Consider the following 23,531-nt stretch of genomic DNA (forward strand, 5'->3'; position numbering starts at 1 on the left):
TCAAGGATCTTTCTGTACTTTGCTCCGTTCATATTTGCCTCAATCCTGACTAGTCTCCCAGTCCCTGTCGCTGAAAAACATCCCCACAGCATGATGCTGCCACCACCATGCTTCACCGTAGGGATGGTGCCGGGTTTCCTCCAGACGTGACGCTTGGCATTCAGGCCAAAGAGTTTGAGGCCATTCAGGCCATGGTCTGAGTTCTTTATGAGCCTTTTGGCAAACTCCAAGCGGGCAGTAATGTGCCTTTTACTGAGGAGTGGCTTCTGTCTGACCACTCTACCATAAAGGCCTGATTGGTGGAGTGCTGCAGAGATGGTTGTTCTTCTGGAAGTTTCTCCCATCTCCACAGAAGAACTCTGAAGCTTTGTTAGGGTGACCATCAGGTTCTTGGTCCTTCTCCCCCGATAGCACAGTTTGGCCAGGCGGCCAGCTCTAGGATGAGCCTTGGTGGTTACAAACTTCTTCAATTTAAGAATGATGGAGGCCACTGTGTTCTAGGGCACCTTCAATGCTGCAGACATTTTTTTGGTATCCTTCCTCAGATCTGTGCCTCAACACAATCCTGGTTCAGAGCTCTACAGACAATTCCTTCGACCTCATGGCTTGGTTTTTTCTCTGACATGCACTGTCAGCTGTGGGACTTTATATAGACAGCCTTTCCAAATCATGTAAAATCAATATATCACAAGTGGGCTCCAATCAAGTTGTAGAAACATCCCAAGGATGATCAATGGAAACAGGATGCACCTGAGCTCAATTTCGAAATTCATAGCAAATGGCCTGAATACTCTAAATAAGGTAATTCTGTTTAAAACATTTTATACATTTGAAAACATTTATTGTGGATTGAGAGTTCCCTGTCTAACAGAACACAGTGTTATTTAATGGTAGCCTCAACAACATTATCCAGGTAGAATTAGGCATTTCCCAGGGCAGCTGTCTAGGCCCCTTACTTTTTTCAATTTTTTCTAACGTAATGACCTGACACTGGCTCTGAGTAAAGCCTGTGTGTCTATGTATCTGGATGACTCAACACTGTACACGCCAGCTACTACATCGAGTGAAATCACTGCAATACTTAACAGCTGCAGCCAGTGTCAGAATGGGTGGCAAGAAAAAAGTTAGTCCTAAATATTTCTAAATCTAAATGGATTGTATTTGGGACAAATCATTAACTAAACCATAAATCTCAACAAATTATTGTAATGAATAATGTGGAAATTGAGTTGACGAGACTACTCTGCTTGGAGTAACCCTGGATTGTAAACTGTTAAGGTCAAAACAGTAGCTATGATGGGGAAAGGTCTGTCCATAATAAAGCTCTGCCTTACTCTGCCTTCTTAACAACAATATAAACAAGGCAGGTCCCACAGGCCCGAGTTTTGTCACACCTGGACTACTGCTCAGTCGTGTGGTCAGGTGCCACAAAGAGGGAATTCTGAAAATTACAACTGTCCCAGAGGCACGGCAGCACAGCTGGCCCTTAAATATAAACTTAAAGCTAACATTAATAATATGCATGTCAATCTCTTATGGCCCTATGTAGAGGAGAGATTTACTTCTTCACTTCTTGTTTTTGTAAGAAGTATTGACATGTTGAATGCACCAAGCTGTCTGTTTAAACTACTAGAACACAGCTCAGACCCCCATGCATATCCCACAAGACATGCCACCAGAGGTCTCTTCACAGTCCCCAAGTCCAGAACAGAGTATAGGAGGCGCACAATACTACATAGATCCATGGCTACATGGAACTCTATTCCACATCAGATTGAAATAACGTAAAAACACACCTTATGGAACAACTTGGACTGTGAAGATTCACACACCCAGGTACAAACACACCAGTGAAGGCTCCTCTGAGGAGGGTGGGGAGGACCATCTTCCTCAAAGAAATGTAATAAAAATAAAAATAGTGAAAAATGAAAAAAAATTATCTTGAAAATGTGTCACCAAATAATTGATTAAAAAACACTGTTTTGAAAATAAGGTCTATAGTAACTTCAACAGCATTCTCTGGGGTAGTACTATGGTGTAGCCGGAGGACAGCTAGCTTCCGTTTTCCTAGGAGGCTCGTTGGCCTTACCCCCTTCCATAGACCTATATGGTAATTATGAGTAGCCAGTAGCTAGCTAGCTACCAGCATGAGTGTACAGTTTTCACCACCAGAATGGCAGAATGGCCACACAATATTGTGTTGACTTTTTGTTGAAAAACCCGTTTCATTCTCTGGGATAAATGGAAAAGGTGCAAATTAAACAGAGGGTTGACCTCTGCTTGAGATCAGTTTCATGAAGAAGGATGAAAAGAAGAGGTACCAATTGGTATCAAAAGTATAGCTGGTTAACAGAGAGCCTTTCATCAAGCCGCCTGTATTGCTGGCCTTATCTGCGTTGCAGAGGAAGTTGCAGTGGGTTCTGTGTGGTGCATACGTTGGATTTATCGAGCGTATGGGTCAAACTGTATGCATAGCCTGACAGAAATGGTAGCTGTAGGTGAATGTTGAACTTTTGTTGCACACATATCCAGATGATGCCATATACCATTTTGCGCAATAACACTAGGTGTGATTGAGTCATGAGAAGAAACAGGGATGTTCTCAACACACTGCATTTTTGGGCATGAAAGAATTGGCTTTTAGAGGACACGAGAGGGAAAGTTCCGCTATTAAGGCCAACTACAAGAAACTTGCAGAGGTAATTGCACATTATGATCAAAATGAATAAATAATGATTTGACAGCTTCCACCGCATCATCCATTAAAAGCGAGATTAAAGAGTGATTTTTGATAACATTAAGGATTTATAGTCCATTTGTGTATCTGGAGAAAATGTAGTATACAGTATAATGTGAAGAAATAGCCCAATAGTTCATCACATTTTAAGCTGAACATTCTAATCGGTTGCGTCCGCCTCATTGCGTAAGTAAACAACATTTTTTGGGATGCTAGTGGATGTATTAATTTGGGATCTATTCGCATCCCACAACTGTCCCATTCTATGTTGGAATATTTACTTCTCACACAGAATAGAATAGGTCAACTTTTGTACTATGGGGGATAGTAGATTGACATAGGCTAGTTATTTTGCTGTTCATTAGGTCTACTCATGTTGTTGGCTGACGAAAAGTAAATGTGGAAAGTTCTTTCAATATCTTCAATATGCACCTCGGAATTGGATAAGGACGAATGCAGTTGCGTCCCCAAAGTGTCTGTCTTTACTTGTAGCCTGAGAAAGACCCGATCACGTGATGAAGAGCCATGTGAGTAAGAGGTGCTTCAGAGCACAACCATTGGCCATAAAAGGCATGGATTTTTTAGGGTGTGTTACGGCCACACAAAGGGGATATCGCCGGGAAATTATTATCACATTATCAAGTGCTTGTCAAATTGTGAATGTGAATTGTGAAAGACTTTTTGAAGTGTGTACAGCCTACACAGAGCTCATGCCTTTCAATACTTTTTTCAAATCACCATTAGAGTCGCATCATGCAGCCTTACAATGTATTAAAAATGTAAACATATAGCCCAACCCAGTAGAACCACTAAAGTTACAATAATACCTCTAAATTAAGCATATATAGGAGTACCTATTTCTTTGTTAATCTCTCAACACAGAATAGCTACATGTGCACACTCACCAAAATCATTTGGAGAAAATATCCTTTCTATTTTATTCAGCATTGTTCAATTGTATTCTTCAGACTATAAAATTATATAAAATAATGGCATGGAATTCTAACCAAATTGTGTCTCGTAAATGGATTTATTACACTTTTAAAAATGTAGATGTTCCAAAGGTCTGCATCAGTGGCTTGTAGGCCAAGAGTGTGGTAGACAAGAGATGCTAAATGTGTTTATGTTAATTGACAGTCAATTACCGTGAGACCGACAGTTATATGCTTGACAATAACCGGCTGGCACAGCTCTAGACCCATCATAGTCCATATACAACTTTTTTATACGTGATTAATCACTGTCATACCTTATAGGATCCAGAGTCCTGGTTAGGTTAACGATAAGGAAAAACTCCAGACCTCAGGGGGGAAAAGTGGTCAGTTATTGTCAGGTATGTGGATGATCAGGGATTTATTCAGGAACGTTTCTTGGGCTACTTTAATGTGTCAACTTCATAGAGAAACTCGTTGCCCAAACCTACGATGGCGCAGCTGTAATGGAAAGTATCTGCTATCCTGTTCCCTGATTAAGAGGTGATGACCACTCCACTAGCATTGTCAACTCTCTCCTGACTTGAAATGAAGTGTCACGACTTCCGCCGAAGTCGGTCCCTCTCCTTGTTCGGGCGGCATTCGGCGGTCGAAGTCACTGGTCTTCTAGCCATCGCCGATCCACATTTAATTTTCAATTTGTTTTGTCTTTGTTTTCTACACACCTGGTTTCATTTCATTTCGATGGGTGCTGTTTACACCCGTGCGTAATTGATTACCATTTATTGTTGGTCAAGCGTATGTTTACCTTGTGCCTTTATTTTGAGTAAAGTACATTGCTCACTCATTCTGCTCTCCTGCACCTGACTTCATGCACCAGCTACACCCACCTTCTGACATGAAGCCACGTCTCATGGCCCCGCTTATCCACTGGCACATTGAATGTTTTCTCTCCAAGCACTGTGAGCACCCCTATCAATTTTCTCTGATTAGTGTATGTAGCGTCAATCACAAACAAACACACACACAAACACAATCACATTATTACACATCAATGATTTTACTCCTTGCTTAGACTAACTAATTCTTAGCTCTTTTGTCTAACTGTCTCTGTTCATTACTGTGGGTCTCCCATCCTCGTCAATGTTTCAAGTCACCAGATTCCACTGAAACACACACATACAAACACACATAACATACACACTACACCTGGAGTGTGTGTTGGAGTATAATGGACGGAGGGCGCACACTTAATGTGTTGTGAAATGTGTTGTAAAATATATTTTAATGTTTACAAATTGTACTATAATGTATATGACTGTATAAATTTTTGCTGGACCCCAGGCAAGAGTAGATGCTGCCTTGGCAGTGGCTAATGGGGTCCATAATAAATACAAATAACTCCATACAGTGTGAAAATGGACGCCAAGTCCAACTTCAGACGCTCTCTAACAACCACTCCGATTTCCACCATTCACTCTAACCCTCACCTAAACTCTAAACCTATCTTACACCAGGTGCAATGTGGTTGTGCATCAGCAGTTTTTCTCTTGTTTTGTCAGTCTCTCAATTAGTTTACAATTTCCCACGTACATTTTTTGATTGGTAGCCAGCTATCTAAAATTGGCTAAATACAAACCGGCACACAGGACACGTGCCCAGGGGCCCTGAACTCCAGTTGCCCCCATTGATTTTGTTAGTCATTCTCACTCAGATATCATATAAACATGAAATAAGCCATGGCAAAATGTGCAACATTTGTGAAATTAGCTTTAAACTGCAAAAATGTCTCTCCACCCCATGGCAAAATGAGTAGAATTGCATTCAATTTGTTATAAAATTGTGAAATTGCAGGAAATGAACTTTATTTTTTTTTTCTTCTCTCTGTCGCGTAGACGGGGGGCCATTAAAATGTTTTGCCGCAAGGTGGGGAGACCCCTAACCAAATCTTGCTTAGAGCCCCCAAAAGGCTAGAGCCGGCCCTGTGCTTGAGAAAATAAATGTTTGTAACATGACCACCCTTGGAAGTTCCCTAAGAGTGAGAGAGAGCGATAAGAGAAAGAAGGATACAGTTCTCGTCGCCCGCTCGGTTTTTGGGCGGCCCGGGCATGTTAAGGAGCACCAGCTTGGCCTCTGAGGATTTCTTCACGATGACACCATTCAGCCTCAGTGCTGTGTGCATGCGTCTCACATTGGACTGGTTTCTGTTGGAATAAACAAGATGGCCGCTACTGAGCTCCAAACCATAATTTGTTCATAATGCAGTATTATGTTTAGGCATTCAGTGAAACTAATACCCTTTCAGGCTACTAATTCACAAACAGCTAAAACAAATGGTCACTCTTTCACTCATTAATTCCTTCACCAATGCAACCTTTGCTTTGCTGACTTGGTCTATGGAATCCTTGAGGAAATGTACAGCTGAAGTCGGAAGTTTACATACACCTTAGCCAAATACATTTAAACTCAGTTTTTCACAATTCCTGACATTTAATCCTAGTAAAAATTCCCTGTTTTAGGTCAGTTAGGATCACCACTTCATTTTAAGACTGTGAAATGTCAGAATAATAGCAGACAGAACAATTTATTGCAGCTTTTATTTCTTTCATCACATTCCTAGTGGGTCAGAAGTTTACATACACTAAATTAGTATTTGGTAGCATTTCCTTTAAATTGCTCCTGACAGAGCTGGTGTAACTTAGTAAGGTTTGTAGGCCTCCTTGCTCGCACACACTTTTTCAGTTCGGCCCACAAATTTTCTATAGGATTGAGGTCAAGGCTTTCTGATGGCCACTCCAATACCTTGACTTTGTTGTCCTTAAGCCAATATGCCACAACTTTGGAAGTATCCTTGGGGTCATTGTCCATTTGGAAGACCCATTTGCGACCAAGCTTTAACTTCCTGACTGATGTCTTGCGATGTTGCTTCAATATATCCACATAACGTTCCTGCCTCATGATGCCATCTATTTTGTGAAGTGCACCAGTCCCTCCTGCAGAAAAGCACCCCCACAACATGATGCTGCCACCCTTCTTCGGCTTGCAAACCTCCCCCTTTTTGCTCCAAACACAACGATGGTCATTATGGCCAAACAGTTCTATTTTTGTTTTATCAGAACTGAGGACATTTCTCCAAAAAGTACGATCTCTGTCCCCATGTGCAGTTGCAAACCATAGTCTGGCTTTTTTATGGCGGTTTTGGAGAAGCGGCTTCTTCCTTGCTGAGCGGCCTTTCAGGTTATGTCGATATAGGACTCGTTTTACTCTTGATATCGATACACTTGTACCTGTTTCCTCCAGCATCTTCACAAGGTCCTTTGCTGTTGTTCTGGGATTGATTTGCACTTTTCGCACCAAAGTACGTTCATCTCTAGGAGACAGAACGGGTCTCTTTCCTGAGCGGTATGATGGCTGCGTGGTCCCATGGTGGTTATACTTGTGTACTATTATTTGTACAGATGAACGTGGTACCTTCAGGCGTTTGGAAATTTACCCCAATGATGAACCAGACTTGTGGAGACCTACCATTTTTTTCTGAGGTCTTGGCTGATTTCTTTTGATTTTCCCCATGATGTCAAGCAAAGAGGCACTGAGTTTGAAGGTAGGCCTTGAAATACATCCACAGGTACACCACCAATTGACTCAAATGATGTCAATAAGCCTTTCAGAAGCTTCTAAAGCTATGTCATCATTTTCCGGAATCTTCCAAGCTGTTTAAAGGCACAGTCAACTTAGTGTATGTAAACCTCTGACCCACTGGAACTGCGATACAGTGAACTATAAGTTAAATAATCTGTCTGTAAACAATTGTTGAAAAAATGACTTGTGTCATGCACAAAGTAGATGTCCTAAACGACTTGCCAAAACTATAGTTTGTTAACAAGACATTTGTGGAGTGGCTGAAAAACAAGTTTTAATGACTCCAATCTAAGTGTATGTAAACTTCTGACTTCAACTGTATATATATAAATAAATATAATTTTTTCCAGACCTCTGTTTTATGTAAGCTCCACCAACATTTTAGCTACATAAATACTTACAGGTTTTCCCACTCACTGCAGCATGACAAGGGAGAGAAACACAAGATTAAAGGTGAGAATGCAAACTCAAGTTTTCAAAAAATAGCACTTTTAATACAGAGAACACCATCATTTTTTTTCTGTGTTGAAAGTGCTCTTTTTTGAAAACTTGACTGCTGACATGGGATTGTATTAACAGTGGATTAATGAACAAAATACTAAAATATCATTTTGGAGTGAACTATCCCTTTACTAAGAGAACACCAATCAGAATGTTACTCTTCAAGAACTTTCGGTGCCAACGTGGGAGTATACCAGTTTTTTTTAAGGTGAAAAGAGACTTTGTATACTATTGACAACGTTTTGACCACTCAGGTCTTCATCAGGGCCTATAAACTAGTTTTGCCAAACCACACTCACGGCTTCATGTTGAAGATGTCTTTGATACCCTCCGGTGTGGAGGCGCCAGGTGGCTTGGCCAGCTCACCATCGGCCTTTTCTGTCCAGGTCATCTGGACCTGGGCAGACCCTGGAGTCTGGGCACCCCCTTCGGTGGCCGGGGTCAGGGTAGCCGGGTTGATGGGACTGGCCGGGGTGGTGCTGTCATGGATAAGCTGGACCTGAGGGGGAGGGGACACAGCGACAGAGACAGACTGAGATCACGAGACAGGGTGGGGAGAGACAAGGTGAGATGAGGCGAGGTGGAATAACAGAGTGAGTGTGAGGGTCAGAGGAGAGAGAAAGAGAGAGACATTAGGCCTTGATGGCCTTGATGTTGGCGGTCAGTCATACAATTGGGCTGATTAAAAAGGTCTGAAAAGGAACTTTTGAATCAACGCATCTGTAGCCTACTCACCTTACTATGACTTTTCATCAACGGACAGAAATTAAAAGGCAGACTGACTTTTTCCCTAATGTTACACATATTAAAAACACAGGCCTGCAGTGCATTGTACAGCTGTACAAAGAGACCTCCCCCACCTTCATCAAGATGTCAAAAGATGTTGCTGTTAGTGGCCTGTCCATCTCACCTCACAGGAGCAGCAGACCAGCCACCAACTCCCTGAGACAAATCAGATGCTCCTAGACCTGCACCCGGTGGCCCTTCACAGAGACTGGAGAACAGCCAGCAACACTAGCCCCCCACACCATCCTCCACCACTTCTCTCCCAGGAACTGCATGGAGATACATTGAGCTATGCCCAAGCCATATGCAGTAAAAGAGGCCACACACAGAGTTTGGGGCATCGCCAGCCACACTGCCCTCCACACCACCCTCTTCAATTCCCCCTAAAACCTCCCTCTCATGCTACCAGACCAGGCCCGCCTCAGCACAGTTCTACTAGACCTGGCCCATCATTGTACAACTCAACCAGATCCTGCCCATCACAGCACAGCACAGCACAGCACAACCAGACCCGGCCCATCACAGCACCGCTCTACCAAACCTGCCCCATCACAGCACAGCTCAACCAGACCGGTCTATCACAGCACATCTCTACCAGACTCGGCCCTTCACAGCACAGCTTAACCAGACGCGGTCCACCTCAGCACAGCTCTACCGAACCTGACACATCACAGCACAGCACAGCTCTACCAGACCAGGCCCACCTCAACTCAGCCCAGTTCTACACAGCACTGACCCCTACCATAGGGTCTGGCAAAACACCGTTGAGGTGGTGTGAACTGCACCACATGATGCAGTCCACACCATGTATCATTCAAATCATCAGCCTACATATGCTGATAGTTTGGAGCTTCGCCAGACACACTCTTCTCCACAACCCCCTCCTAATTTCCCCCCACAACATCCCTCCCAGGCTAGTTTTGGTCACCCTCCCTACTCCCATCCCCAGGACAGGCCTGTGACACTTCTGCCCCCCATGGCAGCCCCAACCTTGCAACAGGAGCCCCACCAAGACCTCCTGTGCACACCCAGATTGGAGCATTGGAAGCCACTCTGGTCCCCTGCAGCAGCTCCACTCCTTGTGGCTATGGAATCCTGACCTGCTCACCGGACGTACTACCTGTCCCAGACCTGCTGTTTTCAACTTTCTAGAGACAGCAGGAGTGGTAGAGATACTTTTAATGATCGGCTATGAAAAGCCAACTGACATTTACTCCTGAAGTGCTGACTTTCTGCACCCTCAACAACTACTGTGATTATTATTATTTGACCATGCTGGTCATTTATGAACATTTGAACATCTTGGCCATGTTCTGTTATAATCTCCACCTGGCACAGCCAGAAGAGGACTCCCCTCAGCCTGGTTTCTCTCTAGGTTTCTTCCTAGGTTTTGGCCTTTCTAGGGAGTTTCCTAGCCACCGTGCTTCTACACCTGCATTGCTTGCTGTTTGGGGTTTTAGGCTGGGTTTCTGTACAGCACTTTGAGATATCAGCTGATGTACAAAGGGCTATATAAATACATTTGATTTGATTTGGACTGAGCTCTGTCAACACTGTTCTTCCAGTTCTCGCCCCAGCCCATGCATCCAGTCAAATGCTCAGTCTGCTTTGCTCTCACATGGTCGGACAGGGACCGTGGCAAAATCTCAGCTCACTCAACAAATTACTGCAGATGACCCTATGCCTGTTATCTCTTATGGGAATTATCTTAATACCCCCTCTAACTTTACATTTCATAGAGGTCTTGGACTAATGCACCTAAATGGTCACAGAAATGGACACAATTGACATGTCCTGACATTCTGGTTCTCCCGGAAACATGGTTAAATGGTCTCTGATAAAGATATTGAAGTAAAATATTCTAATGTATTTAGATTTGACAGATTACAGAAAGGAGGAGGAGTGGGCATATATTTCTAATCTAATTTCATGGCATCCCAATCTTAAAATATTTCTGTTCCCAAGAAATTTGAACTCCTGGTTGTAGATGTGTCCATAAACCAGAATATACATTTATTTCTTGCTGGGATTTACTCTGGTTCCACTCTGATTTAGCCACTTTCTGCTGTATTCCTGACCCTGAGTTGGCTTTCGAAAATGTATCTTCAATATGTATTCCTTTGGCAGATAAACATGCCCCTTTTAAACAATTCAAAGTTAAAGATAGATCAAACTATTTGTTTTCTTTTGAGTTATATGAGCTCATTCAGATGAGAAATCAGGCCTGGGCCAAAGCAACGAAAACTGACTCTGTAGTGGACTGACAATCTTTCAGACAATTGAGAAACAGATGTACTATCTTGAATAACAAAAATAAATCATGCTACTTTTTAAGCTCCATCTCTGACTCTGCTGGTGATCCTTCAAACTTTTGGAAAACATACAAATTCCTCTTCTTCCCCGACTAAGCAAGTTCTGTCTGGTTTTAACAATATTTTTCTCGTCAGGCTTTTTATTTGAGAAAAACAGTGGTGTCGTTGACCCTCACCTCACAGGAGCAGCAGACCAGCCACCAACTCCATGAGACAAATCAGATGCTCCTAGACCTGCACCCGGTGGCCCTTCACAGAGACTGAAGAACAGCCAGCAACACTAGCCCCCCACACCCACAGCCAGAAAAACAGTGGTGTCGTTGACCCTGGTCAGTCAATCTGCAAGCCTTCAGCTGACTCGATGGTTAGCCCGTCAACTTCTAGTGAATATTTTCATTTCAACAACTTACTATCTGTGATGTGCTAGATGCCTTGCTGAAAATTTATGTAAAAACTCCCCTGGAGCTGATATGCTCAATCTATTTTTGCTGCAGTTCTCTGCCCCCCTAAATGTTGAACAATTAACCCATAATTTTACCTCATGATTATATCTGGTACAATCGCCAAGGTTTGGAAGGCGGCCCATGTACTCCCCCTTCACAAAGGTGGTGACCCTTGTGACCTAAATAATTATCGGCCTATTTCTAAACCTTCTTGCCAAGCTAAAATATTAGAATCCTTGATTAATTCTCAGCTAAGATCTTTCTTATCTATGAAATATATTCTAAATGTGCATCAGTCGGGTTTTAGACCAAGTCATAGCACTATCTCTGCTGCATCCCTGGTCATAAAACATATGGTTAACTGTATGGATAAAAGGCAACATTGCGCTGCCCTCTTCATTGACCTGTCAAAGGCTTTCGATACTGTTGATCACTCACTGCTAATTCAGAGGCTTTCCTAAATTGGCCCAGACCAGGCTGCATGCAACTGGTTTAAAAATGACTTGACATATAGAACTCAATGTAAGGGTAAGGGGGATACCTAGTCAGTTGTACAACTGAATGCATTCAACTGAAATGTGTCTTCCGCATTTTAACCCAACCCCTCTGAATCAGAGAGTTGCGGAGGGCTGCCTTAATCGACATATACGTCTTCGGCGCCCAGGGAACAGTGGGTTAACTGCCTTGCTCAGGGGCAGATGACAGATGTTTACCTTGTCAGCTTGGGGATTCGATCCAGCAACCTCTAACCGGCCCAACGCTCTAACCACTATGTACCATCTACTGACGGTGTTAAATACAGTTTCCTGGATATTACGAAAGGTGTCCCAGAGGGGTCGATTCTGGGTCCTGTTCTTTTACTGTTTACATTAATAATATCGACTTGTATGTCAATTGTTTTTTACTTGCACTTGTCTGCCGACGATACAGTTGTGTATAATATTGTCCCCACGGTTGACCAGGCTCTATCTAAACTACAGTCTGCCTTCTTCTATTACAGAATAGACTGTAATACTTTATTGACCTGAAATTAATACTGAATGCAGGTAAAACTAAGTATATGTTGTTCTCTAAAGCGCATAAAAATAAGTGATAATTTAAGCATATGTACTTTGGATGGTGTCCATATTGATCATGTCCCTGCTACAAATATCTTGGCATCTAGATAGATGAAAAGCTGCCTTTTAAAAAGCATATTGATGTGTTAGTTAGGTAGCTGAGAATAAAACTGGTCTTCTCTATAGAAAAATGTCCTGCGTCTTACTAAATAGTAGAAAGCAGATTATTCAGTCGACGTTCCTAGATACAGTGGGGCAAAAAAGTATTTAGTCAGCCACCAATTGTGCAAGTTCTCCCACTTAAAAAGATGAGAGAGGCCTGTAATTTTCATCATAGGTACACTTCAACTATGACAGACAAAATGAGGAAAAGAAATCCAGAAAATCACATTGTAGGATTTTCAATTAATTTATTTGCAAATTATGGTGGAAAATAAGTATTTGGTCACCTACAAACAAGCACGATTTCTGGCTCTCACAGACCTGTAACTTCTTCTTTAAGAGGCTCCTCTGTCCTCCACTCGTTACCTGTATTAATGGCACCTGTTTGAACTTGTATTCAGTATATAAGACACCTGTCCACAACCTCAAACAGTCACACTCCAAACTCCACTATGGCCAAGACCAAAGAGCTGTCAAAGGACACCAGAAACAAAATTGTAGACCTGCGCCTGGCTGGGAAGACTGAATCTGCAATAGGTAAGTAGCTTGGTTTGAAGAAATCAACTGTAGGAGCAAATTATGGTGGAAAATAAGTACCACAGGTACACCTCCAATTGACTCAAATTATGTCAATTAGCCTATCAGAAGCTTCTAAAGCCACAACATAATTTTCCAGAATTTTCCAAGCTGTTTAAAGGCACTGTCAACTTAGTGTATGTAAACTTCTGACCCACTGGAATTGTGATACAGTGAATTATAAGTGAAATAATCTGTCTGTAAACTATTGTTGGAAAAATGACTTGTGTCAAAAAAAGTAGATCCTAACCGACTTGCCAAAACTATTGTTTGTAACAAGAAATTTGGGGAGTGGTTGAAAAACGAGTTTTAATGACTCCAACCTAAGTGTATGTAAACTTCTGACTTCAACTGTATCATCATTACTAATCTTTAGAGATAAGAGTTACCAGACCCAGTCTCAGAGTTGGCTGACTCTGGAAATTCCTTTGGTCTCTCCGGAGCTTTTAGTTCTTACCCCTTATTTGTGGAACAATCTTCAAAATGTTCTTACATTTTATTCTGGTGGTTACATTTTATTTTGCCCTCTAGGGCAATTCAGAAAGTTGATTGAGGCCCTTATTCCTGATGAATGTGTTTGTTTTTTATGACTGTGCTTTTCCTTCTGCTTACATTTTGGATTTATATTTTAAAGTGTGTATTTGCTGTAATTTATGGAATTCAGGGCTCATCTGTCAAATAAACCTTGGTCTCAGTATGACTTCCTGATAAAATAAAGGTTACATTTAAAAAATCCTGATATCCAATAAATTGCAAGAAACACCCTGACCAGTCGAGAGCCTGTGTGAGTCTTCCCTTAACCATTCCCTGACTGTGCCTGACCTAAAAAAATATATATATATAAAAAACTCACTGTAAGGTGAGCTGGAAGTGTAAAAAAAACACTACCTCGGGGTCGCTGACCTCTTAATGTCAACACCAGCGATTCACAAACCCAGCCTCTTAAACACTATTTCCTGGACTTTGCTTGACTGCAACTGTCCTCAAAGCATAAATCCCCAACGAGTTGGAAACCTGAAAAACCACTACCTCACATGCTGACCAGACCGGACACGTTGCGTGCGCCGCAAAATAAATGTAGAAATCGATGTTATTCAATTATTGCACACACACTGCTCGCGCGTGCCAACGAGCGTCTGCGACGCCAAGGGCTAAAATAGAAGCCATTCCTATTTCGGACGCAGATCGCACTAAAAGTCCTGCCTCTCCCATCTCCTCATTGGTTTATAGAAGCAGGTACCCACATGCCATCTCCTCATTGGTTATACCCACGAGGGTAATTGAAAGACAAACTGTTTTGCTGGTTGTTGTGGTAATAATATGAACGTTTAGATGCCAATCACCATATAAGTTCAAAGATGAAAAAGCCTGGAAGGAGGAGAGATGACTAGAAACGATTAGGTTGGCCGTTTTATGTGTGGATTAATTGGCGGAGTAGAGGAGCTTGTGCATTTCAGGTAAAATAACAACTCAATGTTTATATCCCAGGACAAATTAGCTAGCAACAGCAAGCTAGGTAAATAGGACAAATTAGCTAGTAAGTGCAAGCTAACTAGCTAAATTGCCATACATGTTTAATGCTTTTCGACCTGTCCCCAAATTAATGTAATTGGTTCAGATTTTGTTTTGATATTTTAACCCGCGTGCCGTGATCGCGTTTGGTGTAGGGGGCCAAAATTAATTTATGCATGATAGCACACGATGGCGCACGCGCGCAGCCGGTTTGGGTTCCGTGTAAGGGTAAAAACCACTGACCTCCCAATGTCAACACCAGTGGTTCACAACGCCAGTCCTTTAATCATTCCTAACCATTCCTTGACTATGCCTGACCGCAATTATCTTCACAGCATAAAAAATTAAGGAAGTCTGAAAAACCACCACCCCAGGGTCAAAACCACTGATCTCCTAATGCTTATACACCAGTAGTTCACAATCACATCACAATCCCTCACAAGTCAATTGACTACTCTGCTTTCAAGTCTTTCCCAGCGCTGGCCTCATAGCATTAATTCTTAATGATACACCCTGGTTAGAGTGAATGTTGACTGGACAGTACCAGTACCAACCTCCTCCTCTGGTTTCTCCTCCTCCTTGCTGCTCCCCCCGGGCTGTTCCTCGGTCACACTCATCTGGGTCGTTGCAGCTGCCGGGTTCTTACGCCGGATGGATCCGCGGGATGAGTCTGTGATGCTCTGGATCTGCAGAAAGAAGACAAAGAGCTGATTAAAGCATTTCACACTACTGAGCCAAACTGAACTTAGCCAAGCCAAGCTGTACTGGGCTGGCCTGGTTTTGCATCCATCGTAGTTGCTGGAATCGTGCTAGAGAAGACAAGGAAAAAATGAAATATGCAAACCAGCACAGTTCTGTTCAGGTCAGCCCTATAGTGTGAATTAGACATTGGAGTGCTAATATCATCACAACATGACACATTTCTTATTTGGTATTGTCTACATGGAGACAAAACAAGGTTATGAACATTGATGTGAACATTGACATTTTCAGAACATTGTCTGTCAATGTAGACAATTGAATTATGTTTGGGTGCAGCAATACTGTGAGATTAATTCTTTATGTTCTTATGTCCTGATCGGTTTACCCAGCATCAGGAAACATATTGGATGTACACACACAGGCTTTATAGTCTCCAGGTTAAATGAAGCATTGAGGATTGCTAATGCCATTACAACATGGTCAATATCTTGTCTGTTTTTCTCTTTATGAAACCAAACCGGCTTTTCAGACATGGTCCATTGATGTGTTGCAAAGGGTAACGTGCAGTAGTGGCATGGTAAGGCCAGACCAAGTTGAATGACTGTTTAATGGATTCCCCGCCTCACTTTTCTCCACACACTGAAAAAAAGGTAATCTGATGTGTTATTTTTTGGCCAATATATGCGGCTCTTTGTTTATAATGCTCTGTCTGCTCTCCCTTGAGGCTTTCCCAAATTGATGCCCAAGAGACCAAACAGCCTCAGATCACGCGCTTAGATCATGTTCGAGCCTTGGATTGGACAGTGAAACACACACTCTCGCACCTGCAGGCGACTTGCAGATGTTTAATTTCTCTCTCATGCCGTCATGGCTGAAGCCAGTGCAAATTCCTACTATTTATGTGTCCATGTTAAATGTGGGACGTCCCTCATTATAAACAAACAGTAGGTTAAATTCATGGTTATTGCACCATTTGAGATATATTAGAAGCGATTAATAGACGAAACAACAATGTAATTTAACCAATTGACTGGCCAAAGATCAGGGCATTCATCAGCAAAGACGCAGTGCAAGAAGTGCAAACCAAATTGAAGTCAAAATGATTGATGAAATAGAAGTGTGTCAGCTGTATGTTGATTTGTGATTCATAATTTTACATTTTACCGGTACTACCAGTAGTAGTAGGTCAACCGATAAGTTGTGATGATGTGCAGCAGAGAACAGCTAGCATGTCCAATAAATGTACAGTACATCGCCAGTGGCACGCACACATTTCGTGCAGATCAGTAGGGGGGGCTTTTCATGGCAGCCAGAAGAGACAATTGAAGGAGGATGCAGTGAGCAAAGTTACTGGTCTCGAATTTAGTCATACTTGCTCTCTATATATATTGATGAGGATTAAAGGTTATACTCTATTGTTTGATTCATGTATTTTTTTCAAATGCCACATTCATTTGGCAGACCTAACTTGATTGACCCTCTTTCTATAAGGCTAGTCTATGAGAGGCCTAATCAACATTTTAATTTGATTACAATTATTTATTGTCAATCATTCTTGAATTTGTTAGGCTATACAAATATGCAGATTAATGACTTGATAATACATTCATGATACATAATTTAATAATAGATTACATTTTTTCCAATAATTTTTGAATATGATAGAATATTGCATTCTATTATACATCCTATGTGAATAATGTTCATTAATGTTAATTTGTGTATTCATGAAAATCAGTCTGAAATTGAATTATTCGCCTATTGTTCATGTCCATATAGCCTAGGACAATGTGGTAAAGTGCTGTTATTCCTTATCCACCTATTTGTTTATTATTATTTAAAAAAATTTGGCTCGCTCAGCTCACTTTTCTGGGGGGGAAACAGTGAATCAATTTTATCTGGCCTAAATGTAAAAACATGGTGGTATATTGTTCATATGTATATATATATATATATATATATATATATATATATATATATATATATATATATATATATATACTCTTTGTTGTAAATGATTTGTAAATGATTTGTTGCCAAACTGGTGGTAGTTGTGAAAAAAAGACAATTGTTTGAAGTGTTGCAGAGTTTATAGAAAATAATGCAATTGTTGATTAGATACTTTTTTCATGAATATGTCTATTTTCTCTTGAACCATATGGTCTATCCACTAGAAACTCATGGACAATTTGAATGCAGATATACAAAATAAATACCATATATGAATACAGTTTTTAAAAGTATAAATTACCAAAGTTACCATAGATTGCCATAGATGTCCAACAATTCCAGTAACTTTGGTAAATTACCGGTAACTTTGCAACCCTTACCTCTCTCTCTCGCTCCGTCTTGGTCAGGTTGATCTGTTTGAGGATCTGCGATCGCTGTTCCATTACCAGTGTCTTCTCATAGGTGTAGGCTGAGATATCGCTGTCATGCTGAGAGAGGAGAAGGCCTGGGTTAGTGTATTGAGGATGGACAGATACACCAGCTATCCTATGGATGTCATATGGACAACTTTGTGTTTGGTGTCATCAGTCTACTGGATGGACAGCAGCACTGCAAGGGACATGGGAGACAGCCAACACACTTTCATACATAATACAATGACGATTCATATTATATCAACTATGTGATATGATCCATACAGCCAACATTCAAGACTAAATTTGGAGTAAACAATTAACAAGTAAACTCCCATTGTGTATCTTTCATCACATGTGAAACGGTCATAGACAGATATGGCGTCTTACCATTTCCACCACTTCAACCTCGGCATCGATACGCAGGTGGTACAGGAAGGTGGTCAGGTCTTTCTTCATCTGGATGCTGTTGTCGTCCATCTGGGCCACGGTGAAGATGCGCATCCTGCACTTCCTCCACACCTATTAGTAGAAAAGACCAGTGGAACCTGCTCATCTATAACCTGTCATACAGTAATCCGCACTTCCTCCACACCTGTCGGTTATACAGGTTGGGCTCCCGAGTGGCGCAGCAGTCTAAGACACTGCATCTCAGTGCAAGAGGCGTCAGGTGGTTTGAATCTAGGCTGTATCACAACCGGCCATGATTGGGAGTCCCATAGGGCGGTGCACAATTGGCCCAGCATCGTCCGGGTTTGGCCGGGGTATGCCGTCATTGTAAATAAGAATTTGTTCTCAACTGACTTGCCTAGTTAAATAAATAAAATATTTTTAAAAATACAGTATTCTGGTTAGAACCTTCATGATGATGTGCAGAAACTGCGATAGCATGCGCATTGATTAGTTAACGCACTGATTGTACAAATGCCCTGCACTATAGTTTTTTTAAATGTACATTGCACTTTACTATAGAACTGAGTGCATGACCAGCTATATATTTAAGCAATAAGGCCCGAGGAGGTGTGGAATATGAACAATATACCACTGCTCAGGGCTGTTCTTATGTACGACACAACGTGGAGTGCCTGGACACAGCCCTTAGCCGAGGTAAATTGTCCGTATATCACAAATGCCCGAGGTGCCTTATTGCTATTATAAACTGGTTAGAAACGTAATTAGAACAGTAAAAATAAATATATAAGGTTTGATGTGCCATGGCTGTCAGCCAATCAGCATCCAGGGCTTGAACCACCGAGTTTATAAATAGAGTTTAGCAATGCGATCCATATCTCAGGGTGGCCGTGTGGTAGGCAGCCTACCTTGTGCTGGCGCAGAAGGAAAGGCAGCAGCATCAGCATGCCTCCATCATGGACAATCCACCACACATCAATGTGGCCCTCTGAGAAGCGCTCTCCATTGGACGGGAAGGCAGCGATGTTCTTGGGTACCAGCAAGGCTAGGTGAGCGGCTGTGGTCTCCCTAACCAGCTCTATACAGGACAGGACAGAGAGGGAAGAGAGGGGATTTAATCTAATATGAGTCTGATGATCACTCAATAACCTTTATGGAAGATCTTGTGAAAATCTGATAGTTCATGTAACATCCTGTATAGGTCAATATGGATTAAAGTGATAATGTTGTGTACAAAAAAACAAAACATAAGGATTATCTTTCATGACATGTCTACAACCTCCCCCAAAGATCCCGATTTAAAGCTCACCCGACAGATCTGATTCAGTGTACGGTGCAAAAATGACCAGAACATGGTAATAAGACAGTAATAACCTAGATAAATAACGTGTTTGGTTTTCCTACTCCCCCCATCCTACTTGACCATACACCCTTGACCCCCTTTGTGACCCACCGATGAAGTCCCTCCAGGTCTGGTGGTCGTCAGCCTGCTTCCAGTTGCGTGGCCAGCTGACCAGCACCGTGTTGTGCATGAGACCGCCCAGCCCACTGGCCTGGAGCAGGTGGGAGGTGGCGTCGCGCATGTTGGACGAGATGGTGACCTGGCAGAAGCCCTTCACCTTCTCTGTCTCCATCAGCTTACGCAGAGACTGGAGGGGATGGGGGGGGGGGGTGAGAGAGAGAATGAAGGGCAGAGGTGAGAGGGAGGGAGAGGGGGTGGGATAGTAGAGAGGAGAGGGGATGAAAGAGAGTGAGAGCAGTGTAAGGGAACCAACTAAGCCACAGAGGGCAGTAAGGGTCAAAACCTTGCCCAGCAGTTGAAGGGTGAAATGAAGGTGAAATGGACAGCTCAATTTTATGTGCTACGCAAGTGTGGACATTGGTACAGAGTCACAGGATCAAGTCTAAATCACTCCAGATCAGAGAGTAGTGAGGTTTGTGTGATTTGCAGTGGGATGCCATGAGATCTGCCTAGTACATTTGAAGTCGGAAGTTTGCATACACTTAGGTTGGAGTCATTAAAACTCATTTTTAACCACTCCCCAAATTTCTTGTTACAAACTATAGTTTTGGCAAGTCGGTTAGGACATCTACTTTGTGCATGACACAAGTCATTTTTTCAACAATGGTTTACAGACAGATTATTTCACTTATAATTCACTGTATCACAATTCCAGTGGGTCAGAAATTCACATACACTGTGCCTTTAATAAGTTTGTAAACAATAAAACTGTGCCTTTAAACAGCTTGGAAAATTCTGGAAAATGATGTCATGGCTTTAGAAGCTTCTGAAAGGCTAATTGACATCTTTTGAGTCAATTGGATGTGTACCTGTGGATGTATTTCAAGGCCTACCTTCAAACTCAGTGCCACTTTGCTTGACATCATGGGAAAATCAAAAGAAATCAGCCAAGACCTCAGAAAAAAAATTGTAGATCTCCACAAGTCTGGTTCATCCTTGGGAGCAATTTCCAAACGCCTGAAGGTACCACGTTCATCTGTACAAACAATAGTACGCAAGTATAAACACCATGGGACCACGCAGCCGCCATATCGCTCAGGAAGAAGACACGTTCTGTCTCCTAGAGATGAATGTACTTTGGTGCGATAAGTGCAAATCAATCCCAGAACAACAGCAAAGGACCTTGTGAAGATGCTGGAGGAAACAGGTACAAAAGTATCTATATCCACAGTAAAACGAGTCCTATATCGACATAACCTGAAAGGCCGCTCAGCAAGGAAGAAGCCACTGCTCCAAAACCGCCATAAAATAGCCAGACTACAGTTTGCAACTGCACATGGGGACAAAGATCGTACTTTTTGGAGAAATGTCCTCTGGTCTGATGAAACAAAAATAGAACTGTTTGGCCATCATCTTAGGTTTCATTACATACATTCGAGAAGAACTACTGAATATAAGAGCAGCGTCAACTCACCATCAGTACGACCAAGAATATGACTTTCCAGGAGCGGATCCTGTGTTCTGCCTTCCACCAGAACAACGGAATGGATCCCAGCCTGCGACCCAAAACAACGACGTCGTAAAAGAGGCAAGCGAAGCGGTCTTCTGGTCAGGCTCCGGAGACTGGCACATCGTGCGCCACTCCCTAGCATTCTACTCGCCAATGTCCAGTCTCTTGACAACAAGGTTGATGAAATCCGAGCAAGGGTAGCATTCCAGAGGGACATCAGGGACTGTAACGTTCTTTGCTTCATGGAAACATTGCTCACTGGAGAGACGCTATCGGAGTCGGTGCAGCCACCTGGTTTCTCAGGTGGAAACAAACATCTTTCTGGTGGGGGCGGGGGCGTATGCTTTATGGTTAACGAGACGTGGTGTGGTCACAACAACATACTCAAGTCCTTCTGTTCACCTGATTTAGAATTCCTCACAATCAAATGTCGACCGCATTATCTACCAAGGGGATTCTCTTCAATTATAATCACAGCCGTATATATTCCCCCCCCAAGCAGACACATCGATGGCTCTGAACAAACAAACTTTATTTGACTCTTTGCAAACTGGAATCCACATATACTGAGGCTGCATTCATTGTAGCTGGGGATTTTAACAAGGCTAATCTGAAAACAAGACTCCCTAAATTGTATCAGCATACCGATTGCGCAACCAGGGCTGGTAAAACCTTAGATCATTGCTATTCTAACTTCCGCGATGCATATAAGGCCCTGCCCCGCCCTCCTTTCGGAAAAGCTGACCACGACTCCATTTTGTTGCTCCCTGCCTACAGACAAAAGCTAAAACAAGAAGCTCCCACGTTGAGGTCTGTTCAACGCTGGTCCGACCAATCTGATTCCATGCTCCAAGACTACTTCCATCACGTGGACTGGGATATGTTTCGTATTGCGTCAAACAACAACATTGATGAATACGCTGATTCGGTGAGCGAGTTCATTAGAACGTGCGTTGAAGATGTCGTTCCCATAGCAACGATTAAAACATTCCCAAACCAGAAACCGTGGATTGATGGCAGCATTTGCGTGAAACTGAAAGTGCGAACCACTGCTTTTAATCAGGGCAAGGTGACCGGAAACATGACCGAATACAAACAGTGTAGCTATTCCCTCCGCAAGGCAATCAAACAAGCTAAGCGTCAGTATAGAGACAAAGTAGAATCTCAATTCAACGGCTCAGACACAAGAGGTATGTGGCAGGGTCTACAGTCAATCACGGATTACAAAAAGAAAACCAGCCCAGTCACGGACCAGGATGCCTTGCTCCCAGGCAGACTAAATAACTTTTTTGCCCACTTTGAGGACAATACAGTGCCACTGACACGGCCCGCAACCAAAACATGCGGACTCTCCTTCACTGCAGCCGAGGTGAGTAAAACATTTAAACGTGTTAACACTCGCAAGGCTGCAGGCCCAGACGGCATCCCCAGCCGCGCCCTCAGAGCATGCGCAGACCAGCTGGCCGGTGTGTTTACGGACATATTCAATCAATCCCTATCCCAGTCTGCTGTTCCCACATGCTTCAAGAGGGCCACCATTGTTCCTGTTCCCAAGAAAGCTAAGGTAACTGAGCTAAATGACTACCGCCCCGTAGCACTCACTTCCGTCATCATGAAGTGCTTTGAGAGACTAGTCAAGGACCATATCACCTCCACCCTACCTGACACCCTAGACCCACTCCAATTTGCTTACCGCCCAAATAGGTCCACAGACGATGCAATCTCAACCACACTGCACACTGCCATAACTCATCTGGATAAGAGGAATACCTATGTGAGAATGCTGTTCATCGACTACTCGTCATCAAGCTCGAGACCCTCGGGTCTCGACCCCGCCCTGTGCAACTGGTGACTGGACTTCCTGACGGGCCGCCCCCAGGTGGTGAGGGTAGGTAACAACATCTCCACCCCACTGATCCTCAACACTGGGGCCCCACAAGGGTGCGTTCTGAGCCCTCTCCTGTACTCCCTGTTCACCCACGACTGCGTGGCCACGCACGCCTCCAACTCAATCATCAAGTTTGCAGACGACAACAGTGGTAGGCTTGATTACCAACAACGACGAGACGGCCTACAGGGAGGAGGTGAGGGCCCTCGGAGTGTGGTGTCAGGAAAATAACCTCACACTCAACGTCAACAAAACTAAGGAGATGATTGTGGACTTCAGGAAACAGCAGAGGGAACACCCCCCTATCCACATCGATGGAACAGTAGTGGAGAGGGTAGTACGTTTTAAGTTCCTCGGCGTACACATCACAGACAAACTGAATTGGTCCACCCACACAGACAGCATCGTAAAGAAGGCGCAGCAGCGCCTCTTCAACCTCAGGAGGCTGAAGAAATTCGGCTTGTCACCAAAAGCACTCACAAACTTCTACAGATGCACAATCGAGAGCATCCTGTCGGGCTGTATCACCGCCTGGTA

General features: G+C 42.9%; 1 protein-coding gene across 3 annotated transcripts in view; it reads right to left on the bottom strand.

Moving 5' to 3' along the window:
- The window catches only part of LOC109891153 (solute carrier family 12 member 5), a 314,019-nt gene that overhangs the window by 13,324 nt on the left and 277,164 nt on the right, over positions 1–23,531 (bottom strand). For 2 of the 3 annotated variants that reach the window (XM_031827141.1, XM_031827150.1), the window contains exons 18-25: positions 19,588–19,783; positions 19,043–19,212; positions 18,114–18,245; positions 17,691–17,798; positions 15,213–15,344; positions 8,109–8,341; positions 7,710–7,724; positions 5,740–5,873 (exon numbers count right to left, since the gene is read on the bottom strand). In XM_031827141.1, the coding sequence (XP_031683001.1) occupies positions 5,740–5,873; positions 7,710–7,724; positions 8,109–8,341; positions 15,213–15,344; positions 17,691–17,798; positions 18,114–18,245; positions 19,043–19,212; positions 19,588–19,783 (1,120 nt within the window). The remainder of the gene's footprint in view (positions 1–5,739; positions 5,874–7,709; positions 7,725–8,108; positions 8,342–15,212; positions 15,345–17,690; positions 17,799–18,113; positions 18,246–19,042; positions 19,213–19,587; positions 19,784–23,531) is intronic. The other variant, XM_031827148.1, reaches the window with a different exon arrangement.

This window comes from Oncorhynchus kisutch, linkage group LG1 (assembly GCF_002021735.2).
Source record: "Oncorhynchus kisutch isolate 150728-3 linkage group LG1, Okis_V2, whole genome shotgun sequence".
NCBI lineage: Eukaryota > Metazoa > Chordata > Actinopteri > Salmoniformes > Salmonidae > Oncorhynchus > Oncorhynchus kisutch.